At 36.6% G+C, this 23,604-nt stretch overlaps 1 protein-coding gene and 1 pseudogene across 1 annotated transcript in view; both read left to right on the top strand.

The window, feature by feature from the left end:
- UHRF2 (ubiquitin-like with PHD and ring finger domains 2, E3 ubiquitin protein ligase) overlaps positions 1 to 23,604 on the top strand; it is an 81,081-nt gene that overhangs the window by 28,458 nt on the left and 29,019 nt on the right. Inside the window, exons 4-6 of the mRNA XM_012647404.1 lie at positions 5,381 to 5,599; positions 19,195 to 19,304; positions 22,653 to 22,839. Coding sequence (XP_012502858.1) covers positions 5,381 to 5,599; positions 19,195 to 19,304; positions 22,653 to 22,839 — 516 coding nt within the window. The remainder of the gene's footprint in view (positions 1 to 5,380; positions 5,600 to 19,194; positions 19,305 to 22,652; positions 22,840 to 23,604) is intronic.
- LOC105812852 lies at positions 12,695 to 13,559 on the top strand (annotated as a pseudogene).

Genomic DNA, 23,604 nt, shown 5'->3' with positions numbered 1-23,604 from the left:
TGTAATTTGTCTTACATAGTTTTCCCAGTCTGAATTTTACTGATCACATCTTTATAGTGGTATTTAACACATTCTTCCGTTATGTGTTAGTTTCCTGAAAAGCTAATGTTAATAGTTACATCTAGAAGGTAGATTGGATTTAAATTGTATTAACTAGATAAGACTACTTGAGAGATGGTGTTTGCTTACCTATTGGGTGGCATCTGTAGATGCATAATACCTGCTTCTCTTTTTCGTGGTAAGATTCAGGTGTTGTCAGCCTGATCCCTCCATTATAAAATTGTAGTGTAATTCCCTAGAATCCTCCAAAGGTTAACAAGTGAGATTTTTACTTTTAAGCATTATGAATTTACAGTGGATTTTGAGACTCATTTTAATCTATCCAAGTTGTTATTTTTGGTGCCCAGATTATTTTATCTCTGGCCTATGGAGGCCTCTTCAGGTTGAACCTGACATAATAGTTCTTGAGCACTTCGTGTTTGGGTGCAACAGCATGTTCGAGGCCTGGATTCAGCCATTTCCTGGAGGAGCCCTAGTTATTCTTAGTTAGAAATGGTATTTAGAACACATAGTCTGGGTTGCTCATTAATACTTGTCTTTTCATTGCACAAAGCTAGGAAATACTTAAGTATACCTTAGGTTTATATTGATATTTCTAATTAAATTTAGAGTGAAAGGGGTATTAATCTCTCCAGTTTTATATTGATTTTCTCTTACCATGAAAATCATGGTTCCTAATGTTATCACTGATAATGCTTTATCCTACTCATGGTAGTTTCAAACTAACAGTACTAATGTTGGAAACAATAGGACTACTGAAAAAATTTTAAGACATTATCCTTAGGAAGTACATCCTGGGTAAGAAGGTAAATATAGGCAATTTTGCTGACTAATGCCAGATTCCCCTCCATGAGGAGAAGACACCACTTTGTGTTCCCATCAGCAATAAATGAGAGTATCTATTTGCCCATAGCCTATCAACAGATTGTAATCAGATTTAATAAAACATTGTAAGTAGATCTGTTTTAGAATCCTTACTTTGGCAGAAATATAATAGGGATTGGAAGGTATCCTAAAGACAGGGAGATGTGTTAGGCTTTGGCAGTAGTCAAGATCTGTAAAATGCAGATCCTAACTAAGGGGGTGGAGTTACATTAAATAAGCATTAATGGATGGAGGTATTATAAGAGGAATTAGAGATAACTTCTAAGTTTCTGAGAGCATGAACATCAGATTATGGGGTTGGGGAATTCCATTTTGGAATGCTTTGAATTTTAGGTGCTTCTGGGACATCTGGGTTAGAGATATAGTTGGATATATGAATCTTAAAAGCTTGGTTAAGGGTGGAGTTTTAGAGTCATCACCATATAAGAGTTAGGATATGGGATGGGCCTGGTGGCTCACCCATGTAATCCTAGCACTCAGGAAGGCCGAGGTGGGAGGTTAGTTTGAGGTTAGGAGTTCAAGACCAGCCTGAGCAAGAGCAAGATTCTGTCTCTACAAAAAATAGAAAACTTAGCCAGGTGTGGTGGTGCACCCTGTAGTCCTTGCTACCCGGAGGCTGAGGCAGGAGGATCGTTTGAGCCCAGGACTTTGAGGTTGCAGTGAGGTATAATGACACCACTGCACTCTAGCTAGGGTGACAGAGCGAGATTTTGTCTCCAAAAAAAAAAAAATGAAGGTGCCCAGGAAAACAATAGTAGATAATTGAGCACTTGATATGTTCTTGACTTAAGAGTAGTTTTATGTGCCCCATCTGTATTTTTATCTAGCAATTGACTTACTATCTCCTTGACAAGAGTTAGAAAAGATATATTTCATTTTCATGACGTATCTTTTACAGATTTAACTATATACACATACAATATACATATAGTCTACATAATTTTGCTCTGAATTTGTACAAACTTAGTTTTGGTGCAAACATAGCTTAAATTCCCTTGCTCAGGTGTATGAAATGACTTATTTTGCCCTCTCTCCATGTAAAGATGTTTTTATTTACAATTTGAAAACTGTTCAGGTTCTCTACTTTGTTCAAGGTATTTCCATTCTAGGTATCTAATTTTGACAAATTTAGGCAAATGGAGAAATTTGTTACCATTGTAGTGTGCTTTTTACTATATTTTAAAAACATACAGAATGATGATAATGTCATGTCAGAATTTTCACATTACACCTGAGAAAGGAATCTCATCTAAAATAGAATAATTTTCTATCTCACGGCCTTAAAAATGTGGAGGCAGGAAATTAATTCACAACTTTAGAATTAGAAGAGCCCTGAAAGATCTAGTTTAACATCTTCATTTTATAGATTGAGAAAAATATTGGTCATTTTTCTGACCATACCATTATGAAACATGAGTGTATAAACACCAGATGTTCGGCTAGAGACTTCTACATTTAGGTTTGACCATTGAAAAGTAGGATTGGAAAAGGAGAAGAGTAGAACAAGACATGAGTTTGTACTTGTCAGGTTCCTTCTTTAGTATTATTTCTATGTAATTACGACAAAATATTAATAACTGACATTTATCCCATCATTTACTGTTCTAAGTGCCTTAAAGGTTTCATTTTAGTTCTCAAAATCACTATGTGAGATAGTTAGCATTAGGTACATTTTACAGATGAGGAATAGTCCCAGAGGTTTAATTACTTTTCCAAGGATACTTGATGGCCAAAAGCTCAATCAAGGGAGTGGCAGAAGGCTGGGGGTAGAGGGGAGATGTTAAATTGGGAATTTAAACATAGGCAGGCTGAAAATAGAATATACTTTGAGAGAAGACACCAGGATGATAAAGGGACTCAAAACCTTGTTACATGAGTTGAAGGAAACTTATTAAAAATGTTTTTAATTAGAAGATTGAGGGTTGCAGGGACATGTAGGCTGTTAAGTATTGGATCTGTTGTGGTGAGAGTATATAGATTTCTTTATGGAACTAAGGCATAGAATGAGTTCCAAAAGCTTGTCTTTTTTTTTTTTTTTTTTTTTTTTTTGAGACAGAGTCTCACTCTCTTGCCTGGGGCGAGTGCCGTGGCGCCAGCCTAGCTCACAGCAACCTCAAACTCCTGGGCTCAAGCCATCCTCCTGCCTCAGCCTCCCAGGTAGCTGGGACTACAGGCATGCGCCACCATGCCCGGCTAATTTTTTTTTTCTATTTTTAGTTGTTTGGCCGATTTCTTTCTATTTTTAGTAGAGACGGGGGTCTCGCTCTTGCTCAGGCTGGTCTCGAACTCCTGAGCTCAGAACGATCCGCCCGCCTCAGCCTCCCAGAGTGCTAGGATTACAGGCGTGAGCCACCACGCCCGGCCAAAAGCTTGTCTTTGATTCAGTATCAAGTATCTTCTCTTTCCTATGGCAGAACTGTGAAGACATAATGGCTTTTCTTAGGGCTAAAACTTCTCCCTGCTCCCCCCGACCCCGCCCCGTACAAGCAAAGGTTGGTTATTTGGAAGGCTTATTATAGAAGGGAATTATGGCACTGAGAGGGTAAATGGACCAGATAGTCTGAGGCCCCTTGCAGTCCTGAGGTTTTTTTTTGTTTTCAACTAACTAAAACTTAGAAACTTGATTAAATTGGATGATTACGATCCCACACAGGATTAATATCTATTTATTCTAAATGAGTTAGATATGCGGTGAGAGTCCTAGGCTTACATATCCTTATTTGATTTGGAAAAAACAAGGCTAGCTGCTAGAGCTGCTTCCAGCTTTAGACCCACTTTCATTTTTAGCAGGCCACTCTTAGTTCATTGAGAGTTAAAGGTTTCTTGCCTTAGTTTCTACTTTGTTAATACTGTTACACTACAATGTGATATTTAATTCTTATGTTCTTACAGCACAATAGGCTCTTAAACTTGAGCATGCATCAGGATTACTGAGAGGATTTGTAAAAGTAGATTGTTAGGCCTCACTTCCAGAGTTTCTGGCTCAGGGTCTGAAGTGGAGCCCAAGAATTTGCATTTCTAACACATCTCCAATGATGCTGATGCTGCTAGTCTGGGGACCACACTGTGAGAACCACTGCTATAGTATTATAGTTTGGCCTACCTCAATAGATTGAACTTTGTAAGAACAAGAACCAGATGTTATTCATTTATTTGTCCCTCTACTACCTAGCAGTATGTAGGAGCAGCAGGTCTTAATTTTATAGAAGCCAATGTGAACTGTGATATTTCTTACTTGGGCCTGATGATACCAAGAAGTTAGGCCTAAAATTGAAGAACTTTCTAAAGCTTTCAGTATAGGTCAGGTTTGGGTTGGTGGTTATGCTTATCCCTACAAAATATAAATAAAGCCAAGATTCTCTAGAATTTTTTTTTATATGTTCTCCTTTCTGGTACATAAAAAATTTTGTGTTTTTTAAGTATTACTAGAGAGCTGTCTACATATAAGAACTAGAATCTTTTTCTTCCTAGGAAAATGGAGGCTAATGGAGAATGCTATGTTCATGTTCTTATTATGCATAAAGCAAGTGGCAGAATTCAATGAACTGGTTCCAAGATCAGAGAAGTCCTATTAAAATAATTCTTGGCCAGGCACAGTGGATCATGCCTGTAATCTCAGCACTTTGGGAGGTTGAGGCAGGAATATCGATTGAGAGCAGGAGTTCAAGACCAGCCTGGGCAACAGTACGAGACCTTGTCTCTACAATAAAATTTAAAAATTAGCCGGGCATGGCGACTCATGCTTATAGTCCACCCAGGTGTTCAAGGTTGCAGTGAGCTGTGATCATACTACCGCACTCCAGCCTGGGTGACAGAATAAGACCCTTATCTCAATCAATAAAAAATAATTTTTTAAAAAAAATTTAAAAATCCATCTAATCTTAAACTTGGGTTTAAAAATTGTATCTTTTATTACCTCTCCCCCCCGCTTCCAGCAACCAATGAATGTCTTTGAACCTTAAGAAGAATTATTTTACTCTGGAAATTAAGATCTTGAATGTATATCATTTAAGTGCCACTAAGAATATATAGTCTCTCATTCAGAATATGCAGATTATAACAGTAATCATTGACTGAATAGATATGTTACATTTAGTATGTTCTAGAGAAATAGGATATAGCTCCCACAAGGTAGATATAATGGTGGTTCTTGAACATGGAGTAAACACTTGCCTGGCATTCAGCAAGCCATGAAAAGAGGCCTAGTGGAGGCGGGGAGAGGATTTATGCTCACACTTATAGAGACCAACCTGTAGGTATCACAATACACGTGAGAGGCCAACATGAAATACACCTATTTAAGGACATTGCAACCTGTATTACTTTTTCTCTTGGATGACTAATTCTACAAATTAGATTTTTCTATATGTTGCATAAAATTTTAGTTGTTTTTGGTGATAATCATAAGCCATGCTCTGTGGTTCTCTCTCCTCAGATATCCCGAAAGTGGTATTCTACAAATGAATGTCAAGGATCTTAGACCACGAGCTAGAACCATTTTGAAATGGAGTGAATTAAATGTTGGTGATGTGGTAATGGTTAATTACAATGTGGAAAATCCTGGACAAAGAGGATTTTGGTTTGATGCAGAAATTACCACACTGAAGACAATCTCAAGGACCAAAAAAGAACTTCGTGTAAAAATTTTCCTGGGGTAAGATTCTCTTCACTGGTGCCATTTGATTACTGAATTAATTAAGGAAAGTAATTTTTAGATATTAAGCACATGTCCCTTACCAACAAAAGATAGAACCTATGAAAGATGGAAATTTCCATACTAAAGGAAAATATTTTTATAAGTTCTTGGATTTTTAAAATTAAGAATGGCTTAAATATCCAGCTCTACTTTATGGTTGGAGATATTATTTGGATGAATCTGGGAAAACTGAGCATTTTATTAGAGAAATTCTTAGTTACTTCACAGGATTCTTATAGATCAAAACAAAATACAAAAAGCATTTTAATAGCTGTGATTGCTATAAGGATCTGTGTTGATGTAATAGCAGTGGATGGCTACTTAACCAGCTGTTTGCTGGACTAAGACTAGCTGAAATCGTTCCTTCATAGTAATTTTTCTTCAACTTACAGAATTCAAGTGTAGTGAAGAGAATTCAAAATGTAGAAAATCACCTGAAATACCAAATCACTTACATTTCTACCATTCATTCTTTATGAAATACTTTCAGATGTTTTCCCCAAATTTTAAAGTACTAAGCATTGTTTTACAATCACTTAGGAAAGCGACATTTATACTTAGGAAAATATTGTTACCATCTTTTTGCGTCTGCTTCATCTGAATAGTTTATTTGCTGAATAGTCACTAATTTACTTTTTAAGAAGAAAATCTCTATTAAATAAACTGTTTCCAGTCCTTTATTATAACTATGTTTAAATAAACATCCTTGTATATACATTTTCCTGCATTTCTTTAAAAGAAATTCTTAGATTTGTTGTGTTGAGCATTGAAGATTTTAGAATGACCCTGGCCGTTTTCTTTCACGTAAGGGAAGCAGCCAAGCTAATATTCTTGTCAAATTCTGGTTAACTGAATTAGTGACACAAGGTGACAAATCTGGGAGCAAGCATCTGCTTTAGGTTAAAAATATAAAGCAAAGATAGGTAAACTACAGCCCACTAGCTGCCTTGTTTTTATAAATAAAGTTTTATTGGAACACAACAATGTGTATTGACTTATGTATTATCTGTGGTTGTTTTTGTGCTTGATAGCATTGTTGAAAGTTGGCCACTAAGACTATCCATCTTGCAAAGCCAAAACTACTTTCTATTTGTCCCTTCGTGGAAAAAGTTTGCTGACTCCTGAGATAAAGAAAGTGAATGTTGCAAGGTGCTGAAAACATGCTTTCAAAAATAGATTTCAGAACTTCCTACAAAGTGTGATTCTATTGCTAGACTAAGGATGTAGCTTAATTACAGACATCTAAACAATTTGAAATTCTGATATAGAAACAAATCGTGAAGAAGAAAAGGAGAAAGCACCTAAATAAACTGGCTGTGTAAGCAGCCTTATAGTTAATGTACTTGAGTGTAGGATATATAAAAAGCACATGTACACAATAGCATAACAGTACTCATAGCATTGAGCAAAAAAAGCCGGCTATTTAGAAAAAAAAAAAATTTCCCCAAGTGATTCTGAGGTATAGTTAGAGTGGAGCGTGCTGGCACTTCAGGAGTAGAACTAAGATTGAGTGGAAATTATAGGTAGGCAAATATTGGCTTGATAGAACGATTATATGATGGCTAGCCCAACAATAAAACACAATGTTCTGTAAAGTATTGTGTTCTTCTTTTTTTTTTTTTACTTAGAAGCATTAGGAACACAAGAGCCAAAAAAGCTAGGTGGCTTGAGGATGGGAATTTTTTTCTTAGAAATCTTTTCTCACTGGAAAGAATGGGTAAATAATCGGGGTTAAAGTATAAATGCATTATGCTGTTGATACACAGTTTGGGGCAGTTACAGTGCTCCCATGACATGCTTGTACCTATGTCCTGGCACGTATGGACATGAGTTTCTCTAGATCATATTGGGTCTAGGAGAATTGCTGGGTCTCAGAACCAACCCCTGTGCATCTTCACCTTTAGTAACGACCGGATATTTAAGTGATTGTACCAAATTACAATTCTGAAACAGTATAAGTTCCTGTTGCTCTGCATTCTCATCCACACTTGGTTTTGTCAGACTTTAGTTTCTATTAATCAGGTGAGTATATAATAAAATAGCATCTAATGGTGGCTTTGATTTGTATTTCCCTGGCTAGTAATGGAGTTGAGAACTTTTTGTATGTTTATTGACAAGTTGGGCATTTTTTGTGAGGACCTGTTTCTAAACTTTGGTGCATTTTTGGTGGTTGTTAATTGAATAGGTCATCTGATTAGTTTTTGAATTCCAGTTGTAGAGACTAAATCATTTTAGTCATATGTGGCAAAAATCTTCTAACTCTATGGCTTGTCTTTTCTCCTTACGATGTTTGAATATCAGTTTTCTTAATTTTGATGTAGTTGAAATTATCAAAGTTCAAGGAAGTTTTTTTCCTTATGCTTTTTATGTCTCGCTTTAAGAAACTTCCGTACCCAGAGATCATAAAGATACTTTCAGTACCTTCTAAAAGCTTTGTGATTTTTGACTTTAGATCTTTAATCGACTTGGAGTAGATTTTTGTGTATAGTGTGGGGTTAAGGGTCTAATTTAACTTGATACATATGAATAGTCATTTTTCCTAGCACTGTTTATTGAAAAGCCCATTTCCCCCACCACTGGTCTTCAGTATCAACTCTTTTGGATCAAGAATCCTTATATTTGATGCATACTTCTGATTCCTCTACTCTATACCATGGGTCTGGTTTTTGTGTATCTTTATACCAGTTCCACACTTTCATAATATGACAGAGCAGGTCATCCTGCCTTTATGTTCTTAGCTCCGTGTACTTTCATTCAAAATTTCCAGTCATCTTTTTTCTTACTAGTGTATAGGAATTCAAGTTTCCTTTGATTTTGGATCCAGTAGCTTTACTAGATTTACTAACTTTAATTTACATGTAGATTGTTTTTGAAATGTTTATAATCATCTGTGAATTGGGACATTTTTGTTTTGTCTTTTCCTTTACTTTTGATTTCTTCCTCTTCTCCTTATTTACCAGCCGGGCCCTCCAATACATTGTTAAAAAGAAGTGGCGATAGCAGGCATCCTTTTTTCCTCCTGATCTCAGAAAACTTCCAAGATTTCATTAATAACTATGTTATAGGTATTTTATGAATGTTTTCCTGGATTTGATTTGCCAGTATTTTGTGTAGGATTTTTATATTATTGTTAATAAAAGTTTACACATTAATCTTCCTAACTAGCTGTTCTTCAGGGATTGTGCTAGTTTCATAAAGTAATTTGGAATATTCTTTTTCTGTCTTATGGTAGAGTTTTGTATTTTTTTCTTGAATGTTTGGTAGAGCTCCTTAGTAAAGTCCTCTGGCTGAGTTTTCTTTATGGAAAGGTTTTTTAAATGATTGATTCAATTTCTGTAATGATCATAGAACGATCCATATTTTCTGTTTCTTTTTGAACTAGAATTTTCTAGGAATTTACTTTCATCTACATTTTAGAATTGTCATAAATTTGTTTAGTAGCCACATCTTTTTAATATGTACAGTATCTGTCGTGATATTCCTTTTTTATTCCTGAATTTAAGTTTGTGACTTTTTGATCAATCTCACCAGAGGTTTGTCAGTTTTGTTAGACTTTTGCAAAGAACTAACCTTCAGTTTTGATCCTCTCTATTATATTGAAGGTACAAAGGAAGAAGCAAATAGAGGACATGATTTTTAAACTGCCTTGGAGATTTGATAAGGGAACTTGAAGTTAAAGTTGATGCTTGTTTCTATTTTTAATTTGTGAGTACCAAAAAGTGAATATGCTTGAACTGTCAAATTCTAGTTATCAAATTCTATTTGAGTTGTTTTCTGTTGTAGCTTTTGAAGAAAATTCAGAACACAAATTTGAGATTTAAATACATTTTTAAAAAGTTCATTTACTATTGTATTATGTATCATATTTAATACCATGTTAAGTTATACTAGTTTAAGCATTTATAAGTAAAGTAGAATTTGAATCCAGTAGCAAGAAAATTTGACATTACTAAAATTATAGATATACTTTATGTTCAGTGTCATTTTTATGGGGTTTCATTTATTTACTAAATTTTTTCATACTTGTTTATTATGAAATCTCTGTAGTGATTCTTATCACTGAATATGCCATTCTTACAGGATATATTTAACATCCATATCAAGTTATACCTCAAAGCTCACTATGCTTCAACTATTCTGGCCTCCTGTGTTGCTTAATTATATAAACATGCTCCTGCCTCAGAGCCGTTGTGCTTGCTGTTACCTCTGCCTTGTCTGCCCCACACACAGATACTCATTCAGCTTGCTCTGTCTCTTGTTTCAGTTCTCTGCTCAGCTGTCACTTCGGAATGGCCTTTCTTGATCACCCTATGTAAAATCACATATATACATACCAGGCATAGATTACTTGAATTGTCCCTTACTCTTGACTTTTTTTTTTCTTTATAGAATGTATTATCACTTGACATCGTCTCTCTTACCCCACTTGTATTAGTTTCCTATTGCTGCTACAATAAATTACCACAAACTTAGTGGTTTAAACAATAAAACATTATTTTACAATTCTGGAGGTTAGAAGTCTTACATAGGTTTGGGTTTCATTGGGCTAAAATCAAAATGTCAGCAGGGATGTGTTCATTTTTTAAGAGACTCTATGAGAGAATCCATTTTCTTACCTTTTCCAGTTTTTAGAGTCCTCCCACATTCCTTAGCCTGTTGCCTGCTTCCTCCACCTTCCTAGCCAGCAATGTTGCATCTCTCTGACAATTCTTTTGTAGTTACATATCCCTCAGATTCTCTCAGCCTCTTCCACTTTTAAGGTCTGCTGTCATTATTTGGGCCTACGTGAATAATCCTCTCATTTCAAGGTCCTTAATCATCTGCAAAGTCCTTTTTGCCATGTAAGGTGTAACATTGATAGGTTCCTGGGATTAGGTCATTGACATCTTTGGGGTCCATCGTGCTGCCTGCCCTATCACTGGAATGTTAATGCCTTGACTTTTTGCCTTCCAGGCCCTGTTCAAAGCACTAGTTACGATGGGTTTTCAGTAAATACAGTATCGCGTAGATTCTAAGAGAATAGTTTTTCATGTTTTAGCATGTCTGAAATAAAAATGGATTCTGAAGTTGCTATTGGGCTGCTGACTAAAGATCTTCTAAAGATTTGGTTTTCTTCCACCAGTCACCTGAAAATGCCATTTAACTTTTAATTTCTATCTGCAAGGTGGTTTATTTCCCGTATATCTTTAACTGAGAAAACCATTTGGTGACCCAGCTTAGGTTTTAGGGTTTTTCTTAAACACCTCATTGCAAGCTTTTTTCCTTAGAATTAAATAATGTATCTTATAATTAGTTGTTGACTACCATTTGGTGTCCCAGGCCAATTTCTTTTTTGGTAGTACATAAAATGTTTTACAATTATTAGCTTATTAGATTCAATGAAATAAGATATTAATATTTCTTGAAGAAATAAATTGACAGTGTTATTTACATGTTTTGGTTACGATCTACGGCTTTATCAATTTTGTGCAGAAGGAACATCTGTGGTAAGTCTTTAACTAAAATGATAAATATGTGAAAGAATGGTTTTTAGTTTTGAAACTGTTTTTGTAACATTTATTGAATCACTTAAAGAAGTATATGGAGGGCTTCTGTTTCTACATAGTGTGGGACAGCTGGCAGTAGATCAGTGCTCTTACCTGGATACTAGAATAGCCAGATTAAATAGTTGTCTGTCTGAAGGCAGCAGAGGATCAAGGAGAACCACTGGGACTATAACTCTGGAGAAGGAAGCACCTGGGAAGGCAATTGGCTTGTGTAGTTGTGTTTTGCCCCTGGGGAATCTGCTAATTTTGGATGCAGTGCAAAACCTAGTTGAGAATAGCTAGCAGCAGGGTGGGAGCAGAAATCAGCAGAGTTTTGGGCAGATATTTGGGATGCCTCAAGTATATGGCCTGTTTTCACCTTAGGACTTGGGCCAAATACTGGGGTTTTGCTGGGCAGGAGACTGAAAACATAAGTAAACAGTAGAGTGGCATTTTCAGCAATCTTAGAAGGGAAACGTTGGATTTTGGGATCACTGGAGTGGCTCCACAGAATATATGACAGTTTTTTAGTTTAAAAACTGAATGGCTAAGACAAACAGGTAGACTAAATATTATCAAGGCTGTAAACCAGTCTGAGTCAGCATACTTGCTATCTAAAATGTTAAACTGCCACAGTATCTCCCCAGCAGAAACAAGGTTAAACCTTTACATAAAATAAAATCTGAAGCCTCTAATGTTTTGTATACACCATGGAGCCAAAAATACTATTCTGCCAAAAGACAGGGTCACCTAATCAGAAAACAGAAGGCAAACCAATAAGGGAAATGGACCCATAGGTGATCTTGATAATCACAGTTATCAGAGAGTCTTTAAAAGTGTGATTAATATGCTCAAGAAGAAAGATAACATGCTGGATTTCAACTGAGAATTGGAATCAATAAAATAATTGTGGAGATTCTAGAACTAAAAATGATAGTAAAAACCTAAGACCTTATTAGATTGATTTAACAACATAGCAGAAGATAAGACTACTAAACTGGAAGGTAAATCGATAAAAACTATCCAAACTGAAACATGGAAAACACAAGAGAGTGTTAGACACACAGGAGAACTTGGTGGAAGGTCAAATTATGTGTACTTGGAATTCCCAAAGTAGAAAGTGGAATGAAAACAATATTTGAAAATACAATAGCCATAATTTTCCAAAACTGATAAGAGATCAGTCCATATCAAAGAAGTTCTGTAAACTCTTAGTGGCATATCACAAATAAGACTGCTGAAAACTGAAGATAGAAACACAGTAGATGACCAGGTTTGCTTCAGAAACAATGGAAGCAATAAGACAATGGAGTAGCATGTGAAAACACTTATTTAAAAATAAATCTCAACTTAGAAATACATTTCCAATGAAAATATCCTTCAAAAATGAAAACAAAATAAAGATATTATCAAACAAAACCTGAAGAAGTTCATCACCAACAGACATACACCAAAAAGAATACTTAAAGGGAGTTCTCTAAGCAGAAGGAAAGAAATCCCAGATAGAAACATGGAAGTACAGGAAGGAATTAAGAGTAGGGGAAGGCTAAATATATGTGTAAATATAAATAACTTCAAAAAAATAAAGTTTAGCTTTTGGTTTTCGGCTCAGAGGAAGCCAAGGTGTAGCTTTCTTTGGCTGTCTGAATCTGGGTTCACCTGACACCAGCAGCCTCCACCATGTCGCCTAAGTTTGACCCCAACAAGATCAAAGTTGTGTACCTGTGATGCACAGGTAGCAAAGTCAGTGCCACGTCTGCCCTGGTCCCCAAGATCGGCCTCCTGGGTCTGTCTCCAAAAAAGGCTGGTGATGACATTGCCAAGTCAACCAGTGAGGATTACAGCAAAACTCTTCAGGACAAGCCCAGATTGAAGTGGTACCTTCTACCTCTGCCCTGATCACCAGAGCCCTCAGGAAATCACCAAGAGACAGAAAGAAACAGAGAAACATTAAATACAACGGAAACGTCACTTTTAATGAGATTGTCTCAGGTCTCTACTTTGTTTAAAAAGAGAGAGAGATTGTCAACATTGGCAGACAGATGTGGCAATTGGCTAACCAATTGTTAGCCAGAGAACTCTTTGGAACCATTAAAGAGATCCTGGGGACTGCCCAGTCTGTGGGTTGCAATGTTGATGGCTGCCACACTCATGACATCATAGATGACCTCAACAGTGGTGCAGTGGAATACCAAGCTAGTTAAAAAGTACAAAGGAAAATATCTCAATAAACGATCATTTGACAGCCTCCCCAAAATAAAGTTTAAAACGTGTAGGAAAAAATGCATGACGACAGTAACACAAGAGATAGGGTTGTTAAATGAAATTGTGAGATTCTGGCATTCTGAGGCAAGTGGTGAAAGTTAAAATTTATAGTAGATTGGACTATGCAAACCTGACATACCAGTCTCCAGACTAACCTCTAAAAAAATTAAAGGATTTTTAACAAATTTATGCAGTGAAAATGGAAAAATAAGGCAGGTAGTGGCTCATGCCTATAATCCTAGCACTTTGAGAGGCTGAGGCAGGATCACTTGAAGCTAGGAGTTTGAGACCAGCCTGGGCAACATAGTGAGACCACATCTCTACAAAAAAAAAAAATTTAGTCAGGCCTGGTGGCATGAGCCTATAGTGCCAGCTACTTGGGAGGCTGAGGCAGGAGGATCCCTTGAGCCCCAGGTGTTTGAGGTTACTGTGAGCTGTGATTGTGCCACTGCACTCCAGCCTGGTGACAGAGCAAGACCCTGTCTCTTAAAAAAAAAAAAAAGAAAGAAAAAGAAACATTAATCTGAAAGAAGGAAATCAAGACTAAAAATAGGGAGATAAAGTAGAAAATGTAATAGAATGACAGAAACAGCTGTATCAGCCATTATATTAACTATATGTGAAATATTCCATTTAAAGACAAAGAACAAACTAGATTAAAAGAAAACAAGCCCTGTATACTGCTTGCAAGAAAGACTCCTTAAAGTCACAGAAGTTGAAAAGAGATGGTTGGGATTCTAGGAAGATGACAATAGCATGGATTTTTAATGTCCTCAAATGTCCTTATAAAAACATACAGAGAAACTAAAGTATGTAATCCAGATACTCCTGGGCAACATCTACAGTGAAACAGGGTGATGTGCTAGCTCCTACAAGCTCCAAAATAGCTAGTGGGATAAACAACAGAAAGTTTCAAGACCTTTGTAGTATTGGTGGCTGTGCAAGAGGAAGGAGAAAGTAGCTACAGAATCTGTAATAGATCCAAGAACTCCAAATAATGAATTGGCCTAGCATACTAATTTTAGAATAGCAGCTCTGGTATTTCAAGATGATCATCAGTGATTCCTGCTTCCTGGTACTGACCCTCACATAGTTCTCTGTCACCTGGGCTAGAGTGCCATGGCATCAGCCTGGCTCACAGCAACCTCAAACTTCTGGGCTTGAGCAATTCTCCTGCCTCAGCCTACCAAGTAGCTGGGACTACAGACGAGCACCACCACGCCCAGCTAACTTTTCTATTTTTAGTGGAGATGGAATCTCGCTCTTGCTCAGGCTATTCTCAAACTCCTGAGAAGCAATTCTCCCACCTTGGCCTCCCAGAGTGCTGGGATTACAGGTGTGAGCCACCATACCTTGCCAAGGATGACTTCTTGTGACCAGTAGAATATGGCGTGACATATGCCACTTGAAGATGAGGTTATAAAAAGATGGCTTCCATTTTGGGCACTCTGTTGGATAGTTTCCTCTTAAAAGAAGCCAGATGCATGTCATGAGGCTATTCAGGCAGCCTTTGGATCTTCCCCTAGTTGGGTTTTTAGATGAGATTGCAGCCTTAGCCAAAGGCTTGACTGCAACCTCATGAAAGGTGTGAAACCAGAACTACCCAGCTAGGCAGCTCCCAGACCAGCTAGGCTGATCCACAGAAATTGAGATAATTTTTGTTCTGTCAAGGGTGAGTTATTATATAGCAATAGATAACTGATATAGCAGCTGAAGCTAGAAAGGGGTATGCATCCCAATTTCGATAAGTATAAGCAATTTGTAGTAAGGTCTGCAGGGATTAGAGCCCTATGAAATCTTTAGTCAACTAAAGCTCCTTTCCAGGACTAAAGCCCCATATTAAAAAGAAACTAGTGGGAATGGAATCCAAATTGAGTGGGACGGGGAAAATAGAGACAAAGGCAAGAAGGTTCTAGTTAAAAATACAGGAGGATGAGAGAGCCAGGAAATTTCACAAAGTAAGCTTTCATGATGGTTTTGGGGTTTTTTTTTTTTTGGTTTGTTTTTTTTTTAAGATAGGGTCTTGTTCTGTTGCCCAGGCTGGAGCACAGTGGTGTGATCACAGCTTACTGCAGCCTCCAACTCCCAGTCTCAAGCCATCCTCCTGGCTCAGCCTCCCAACTAGCTAGGACTGCAGGAACCACTATACCTGGCTAATTTTATTTTTTGTAGAGTTGGTCTCATTGTGTTGCCCACGCTGACCTTGAACCCTGGCCTCAAGCAATCCTCCCACCTAAGCCTCCCAAAGTGCTGGGATTACAGGCTTGAGCCACTACACTCAGCCTTCATAATATCTTTTTTAAAAATTAGTTTTGTACAGTAATACGTAGTATACAATACAGTGAATGTTGACAAATGTTTATACCTGTGCCACTACTAATCAACACAAGGCATGTGCCTGTAGTCCCAGCTACTCGAGAGGCTGAGGCAGGAGGATTGCTTGAGCCCAGGAATTTCAAGTTACAGTGAGCTATGATGATGTCACTGAATTCCAGCCCAGGTAACAGAGAGAGACTCTGTCTCAAAAAGAAACCCCAAATAAATAAGAGATGGAACATTTTTATCACCCCAAAAAGTTCCCACGGGCCCGTTACAGTCACCACCACGACCCTTAACGTTGGCCTCAGGCAACCACTGATTTACTTTCTATTAAATTAGATCTTAGCTGCCAGAGTTTTGAATGCTTCTCCCAAAAATGAACTCTATGGCTGTGAACTAGCAAAATTACACCCTCTAAAGATTCAAGAAATTTATTTTATAAAAATAAGCAAAAAGAAAGGATTAATACAAATTCTATACAAAGTTAGAAGAGAGAAAATAAGGAATAGGATAACATGCTTACAGACAAAGCATCCCAGAAAGACAAGCATGAGTCTAGAAAAAAGGAGAGCCAAGGATTAAGCGTAGCCAAACTAGCCTTCAGTATAAGAACTAGGGGATATTGTTCTCATTCTTCCTGAGAAATCTTCTAGAGAATTAACTTCAGTCAAGATGACTAAAGAGAATTTAATGTAAATAATGGTGATAAACACTAAAAATATTTCTACATTTAAACCTAGTACTAAATGAAGAACATAAAGGAGAAAATACAGCATGTAGTGGCTATATGGTGTGATAGGGCAGCTGTTGTAACTAAAAAATGGAGAAGAAAATACACAAAAAATTTAAACTATTTTATCGTATTGACAACTGGTTGAATGTCTTGTGTGTCATTTGGGATAAAGCAAAGGAATATTTGTACTACTCGAATTTAGGCATCCCTGACATCCTTGAGAACTAGGACTTTCTGGTTGGCAGGAGGGAATCAGGTACATAATTTTTTTGTTAAAAGTAAATACTCTTTAGTCCTGAATTTTAATGGACAATAGTAGTATGAACTCATTAGGTATTTTGAGTATGTATATTAATGTATATGTCTAAATTTTGTAGCTTTGTTCATTGAAAAAGCCTATAAATAGTAATCAGCCCAGTTGTATTAAGCTTTCCTAGTGCCTAATTGTGGTGTTGAAATACTACAGAATTTTCCAGTGAAAGAAACCAGGGTTTATTGGGCATAGGACTCCAGGCTGGGAACAGAAAATGTACCATGAACCTGGAACATCTTGTCAGGCAATAATAAGGAATCCCACAAAGACTGCTAAGTTCTTGTCAGAAGAATTTGGGAGTCAACTGGAAGCTCCCATTGACCAAAGATGAGACAATTTGAACCACTGATAAGGAAGATAACTACAGTGGATTGAGACGTATCAAATATATTTAACTCTACAATTTCATAGTAATACAAATAATGATCACCTATAGAAAATGTTAGCTATTTTTTAAAAACTGCTAAATAAACATTTTATCGGCCGGGCGCGGTGGCTCACGCCTGTAATCCTAGCTCTCTGGGAGGCCGAGGCGGGCGGATTGTTTGAGCTCAGGAGTTTGAAACCAGCCTGAGCAAGAGCGAGACCCTGTCTCTACTAAAATTAGAAAGAAATTAATTGGACAACTAAAAACATACACACAAAAAAAAATTAGCCGGGCATGGTGGCGCATGCCTGTAGTCCCAGCTACTCAGGAGGCTGAGGCAGGAGGATCGCTTGAGCCCAGGAGTCTGAGGTTGCTGTGAGCTAAGCTGATGCCACGGCCCTCTAGCCCGGGCAACACAGTGAGACTCTGTCTCAAAAAAAATAAATAAATAAAAAATAAACATTTTATCTCCCTTTGTTATGTGAGCTGTACCACTGGGTTACCAAACAGTAAGGTCAAGTTTCCCTTTATAGAATTGTTCTGGCAAATAAATAAGAAGGAAATGGTAGAACTGGAATACCAACATTTTTTAACCCCCAGTGAATTAATAAATCTAGGCATTGAGCATCAGTAGCTGCTGTCATGACAGGGAAGGAGACAACTAAATAACAAGGTGCTTTCTGATGGAAATAGAGCTATGAAACAGTCTACAAAAAGATGAACCTAAATCTGATTAAGCCCAAGAGTTAGCCGTTTTTCTGTAAAGAGCCAAATAGTAAATAGTTTACCTTTGAGGGCCAGATGGTCTTTGTCACAACTATTCAACTCTGGTGTTGTAGCATGAAATCAGCCACAAAAGTACATAAATGAGTTGGTGTAGCTAAGTTCCAATAAAACTTTATTTACAAAAACAAGCAATGGACCAAGGTTTTTTGACCTCTACTCTAGATCAGTTGCCAACTTATGAGAAATACAGATGATAGGGAAAAACTGTTTAAACTACACTTTGGGAATGCAAATGTCAAAATCAAGACTGAGAAACTCTATAAGACAAATGGTTGGGTTCTTCAACAGATTTCAAGAAAGAGATGGTATGGGAATTTAGACTTAAAATATAGACAAAACTGTGTATTTAGGGAGGCAGGCAGCTGTGGAGACTGAAGAAAACCAAGGTAAATATAACAGGAGGGTGTGAAGAAGTTGTCATTGGGAGGGGGCAAGTTGAGGTAGTTGATAGTTCTATCTTCTGTCATGGTTGGTGATTACAAAGGTTGTGCACCTTATAGTTGGTTAAGCCATGCATTTATATATGCAGTTTTTCTGTATTTGTGTATATTTGATATTAAAAGTTTTAAAAGAAAGGGCGAATGGATGGAAAAAGTCTGCAAGCAAATGCTAACCAAAAAAATAAAAGTAGACTTTTGATGTAGAATGCATTACTAAAGACAGACATTTAATAAGAAGATACAGGATTCTTAAATCTGTATGCTCCTAATAGCATAGCTTCAAAAATATAAAGCAAAAGCTGACAGATTAAAAGGAGAAATACATAAATCTACAGTCATAGCAGAAAATTTTGAAGAAGCATATACAAACAGGTATAAATTGAGTCTCCGACAAATATGGTTTAGTATTTTAAAGACTTTAAGGAGAAGGCATCTTACTTCTGCCCAGAAATTTACCATATTTATTGGAAATAGGTTTAAGTATTGCATTTTAATTGACAGGAAACCATTTTTAGTCTTCAAATTAAATTTACAAAATAGCTACTTCTTACTAGATCATCTAAGTATAAAGTTTCTGAATTTTTCCTGATACTACCCTAAAGTTTTGATTAACTTTGAATGTTAATTAAATCACACTTGGACTTTTCCTACTATTGTAAACTGTAGTTCAGAGTGATTGGCGTAGCTATAATCTCAAATTGTAAATAGGCAAATTCCAGTGAGTTTCCAAACTGAGTTTTAATTATTATTTGTATATGGTTTAGATTTGTTGACAGAAGTTAACCTTTCTTCCTTTTTTAAACAGGGGTTCTGAAGGAACATTAAATGACTGCAAGATAATATCTGTAGATGAAATTTTCAAGATCGAGAAACCTGGAGCCCATCCTCTTTCATTTGCAGATGGAAAGTTTTTAAGTATGGATTTTTCTTTTGGGCCTAGACTACATGTGTTGAACATGATTGAAATTTATTTTTACTGGTCAGTGAATAGCTTAGAAGAAAGTATAAAACTGTAGACCATACATATTTATAATATTTTCAAGACAAGTTTTGATCTAAGATTCATTTTGGTTTGATGGATTTTTCCCAAATGATAAAATTTCATTTTCAAAAACATATATTCTCATCTTGGCATTTTATTGCTATTTTCTTTTTAATTTTTTAATTTTTATAGATACTTAATAGTTGTAGATATTTACAAGACACATGTGATATTTTGATACAGGCATATAGTATATAATGATCAAATCTGTATAATTGGGATATTCATTACCTCAAACATTTACCATTTCTTTGTGTTGGGAACATTCAAAATCTACTCTTCTAGCTACTTTGAAATATAGGATAACTTATTATTTACTCCCTGTATTGTGCTACCAAACACTAGATCTTATTCCTTCTAACTGTATTTTTGTACCCATTAACCAACCTATCTTGATCTCCCCCACCCCACTACGCTTCTAAGCCTCTGGTAACCACCATTCTACTCACCACCTCTGTGAGATCACTTTTTTTTTTTTTTTTTTTTTTGAGACAGTCTCACTCTGAACAGGAGACATTTGGTTTTTGTGCCTGGCTTATTTCACTTAAGATAATCTCTTCCAGTTCCATCCATGTTGTTATAAATGATAGGATTCCATTCTTTTGTGGCAGAATATTCCATTGTATGTATGTACCACATTTTCTTTGTCCATCTATTGATGGATTTTCTGCTGTTTTCTCTGTTATAGATTTTGTCCAAAGGAAAAATCTATTTCAGTAATTTTGTGGCCATCCAAGATTAATATTTTTAATAATGAGATTTATTTTTATACCAGTGGAGCCTGAGAATAATAGTGCTAATTGAGCCTTGAATTTCTAGGAGGTAATAAATGAGGTTTATATAAAGATTAGAATGTTAGAATGCAGCCCTACCTCTTCATTGTATAGGTTTTTGTTGTTTAATATCACACAATTGGTAACAGGTACGACTATATTCTAGGTCTTCTTATTCATGGTTCAATCGCTATCTTTCCAAATAGATTATAGTGTCTCATATTCTCTTTATTTTTTGTGGCGAGCAATCCATTGACTATATGCCATGTGTCAATGTCTAATACATTCTGGGAAAGAAATATGTATGACTAAAGGGTCCTGCCTAACCTCTTCTTACCATAATTGTACAAGATTCAAATAAGAGAAGACCTTTAACAGATCAATAAGTAGACTTCCAGGTCTCCAGTCAAGGCCATTCTCATTTTTTGAGGCCACAATGCTCAACATATCTAGATTTGAATTAAGAACCTTAAGGCATGATGAGTAAACCTATTTAAAGTGACATAGTCATTCTTAGTAAAGCACAATAGAAAACCAAGATTGGCTAAGTTTTTCCATATCTCTGCTATCTCCCACTCAGTGTATCTGTATATATTTGTTGTCCTCTCTTCTGCCTCTCTTGTATCCTTCCTCTATCATAACATAACTATACCTTTGAAGTTATATATAAAGAAACCATTTCAAAGCCAGACTGCTGCTGGTCCCATCACTCTTCGAACCAAAAATCCAAACATGCCTTTGGCATTTTGGGCCTGTTCTGTCTCCATTGCTTATATATTGTCATAGCTACCTTAGTAGAAAAGAACGTAAATTGTAATCTTCTGTTAATTGGCAAGAATAAGCAGTGATCAGAGATATTACTAAAATCAGTGGCCTTATCTCTGTGCACTCTCACTGTCACTTGTCAATTACTGTTTCCCTTTCCCTTACGTTGCTAGATCAGCTCCGATATGGTAAATCTTCTCACAAATGTATTGTGTATATTTGTAAGAAATTCTGAGTATAAAACTACATAAATTCAAACATTAAACTCCCAAGAGGCAGTCACTTTACAGTGTATGTCATTCTAGACATATTTTTGTGTCTGTGTAATTCTTTATATATTTATACAATTTTGTTTATGTTCTGCAATCTCCTTTTTGAATTTAATATACATAATACTTCTATGTTCTTATAAATTTACCTTGTTTTTTATAAATTCTATCCAACTGTTCCCCTTTTGATTGACATTTAACTTTTGTTCGGTCTTATGAACATAGCTGTTAACTTGTGTACGTGTGTATATTTAAATATTTTAAGGGAATACTTTGATAGAAGGTATGTGGATTTAAGGCCAATAAAGGGTTCTGAACCAATTGACAAATAAGATAAAAAGTAGCTAAGTTAGAAATGCCACCAAGAGTAGGTTGGGAGCATAGCTTGTGGGAGAACCAAAATGGGTTTGCTAACTCCCAACAGCCCTGTCTCCCTTCTTACAGCCAACTTAAGGAAAGGTTGGATGTGCAGAACATATGGACTTGCCTAGGTCCCTGTTTCCATTTGTTGGGGTAGACAGAGAATAAATCCCTCATAATTACAGGACCTTTTGATTAGATACATAGATGAGTAGCTTAAATCCACCAACTGAGTATGTCACCACCACCACCACCCCCAGGGAGTAATAAGGGACAGGATAAGAATACAAGAGTATTTAGAGAAAACCTTCCTGGAAACTAACGGAGTAGGAAGAAAGAATACTCTCACAAAAGAATCTAAGCTTAAGGTTTCCTGAGTACTGTCAAATGGACTTTCAAATGTTTATCAATTTGCATTTTCACCAATATGCTTATTTCTCCATTACCTTATCAATACTAAACATTTACTTTTCCTAGTCTAATAGGAGTTAAAGGTCCAAAGTATTGTATCTCTTTGAATGGAATTAAGCACCTACCTAAGGTCTTGCCCATAGTTCCTCAAACTAACTTTTCATTGAGCCATTAGTGACTGAGTAATTTTTTGATGGTACCCATAGACCAAAAGAAATGCATAACAGTTCCGTTTATTAAGTAGTTAGGTCCAAATAATTTTGTTGGACAAATTGCATTTCCCTTGACATTTTAAGATATCTTATGGTGGCCCCGTGAGTTCACTACACTGCTGTTGGGTGTCTTGGTGCACATTCGGGGAACTGTGGATCCATATATAAATACAATTTAAGCCAAAGTATGCCTTATCTTCATGTTTGCTGATCATTGGATTTTTCACTGGCATATGCCTGGGCCCCGTCCCTGAAATTCTGATTCAGTAAGTAGGGGCTCAGGAATTATTCTTAAAGCGTCACATTTGATTATTTCTTTTGGTTCCTTTCTTTTCATTAAAAAAGATGTACGCTGTTTCCATGTGTTTTTCTTTATGAGATTCATAGATAGAAAAATTGTTTTCAGACTAGCTATAATTTTGTCTTAATAGGAAGAAATGACCCTGAATGTGACCTGTGTGGTGGAGACCCAACTAAGAAATGCCGTTCTTGCTCCTGTCATGTATGTGGTGGGAAACATGAGCCCAACATGCAGGTTCTATGTGATGAATGTAATATGGCTTATCATATTTACTGCCTGGATCCACCCTTGGATAAGGTGCCAGAAGAGGAATACTGGTATGATTATCATGTTTTTTATTGTTCTTGTTATGTAAAGAATTGAATGTGAAATATCCCACAAAAGTAGATTTCTAAAGGTACTTAGTATATATTAAAGTGCTTAAAATGTTATAGCCAGTGATTACTTGGCATTGATATCTCTATTCAATTACTATAACAACTTCTAAACTGGTCTCTAGCCCCATTTTTTTTTAATCCCTCCGTTTCCTTCTCAAATATGGAGTCTGTGTTCATTCAAAAATGCCAATCTGGTGGTTATTCCTTTGCTTCAGAGGCTTTGTGTTGCCTTATAGGACCCTGCATATTATTTAGTTGTTTTTCCAGCTTTCTTCTTACCACTTTTCTTATTTCCCCAAATACTCTGCACTCCAGCCAGATTACCTATCTTTCGACTCCTTAAGTAAGTCATGTTATTCTTTTCTGGGTTTTCAAACTTGACACATTTACTTCTTGGAAGCATTTCTCTCTTTGCTTAACTTCAAGATGAGGCCAGGTGCGGTGGCTCACGCCTGTAATCCTAGCACTCTGGGAGGCCGAGGTGGGCAGATCGTTTAAGCTCAGGGGTTCGAGACCAGCCTGAGCAAGAGTGAGACCCCGTCTCTACTAAAAATAGAAAGAAATTAGCTGGACAACTAAAAATATGTAGAAAAAATTAGCCGGGCATGGTGGCGCATGCCTGTAGTACCACCTACTCGGGAGGCTGAGGCAGGAGGATCACTTGAGCCCAGGAGTTTGAGGTTGCTGTGAGCTAGGCTGACGCCA

The sequence above is a fragment of the Propithecus coquereli genome, unplaced genomic scaffold, assembly GCF_000956105.1.
Source record: "Propithecus coquereli isolate 6110/MARCELLA unplaced genomic scaffold, Pcoq_1.0 Scaffold267, whole genome shotgun sequence".
In the NCBI taxonomy this organism is placed as follows: domain Eukaryota; kingdom Metazoa; phylum Chordata; class Mammalia; order Primates; family Indriidae; genus Propithecus; species Propithecus coquereli.
Note: the sequence above shows the minus strand (reverse complement) of the source record. Positions and strands in the feature narration are given on the sequence as shown.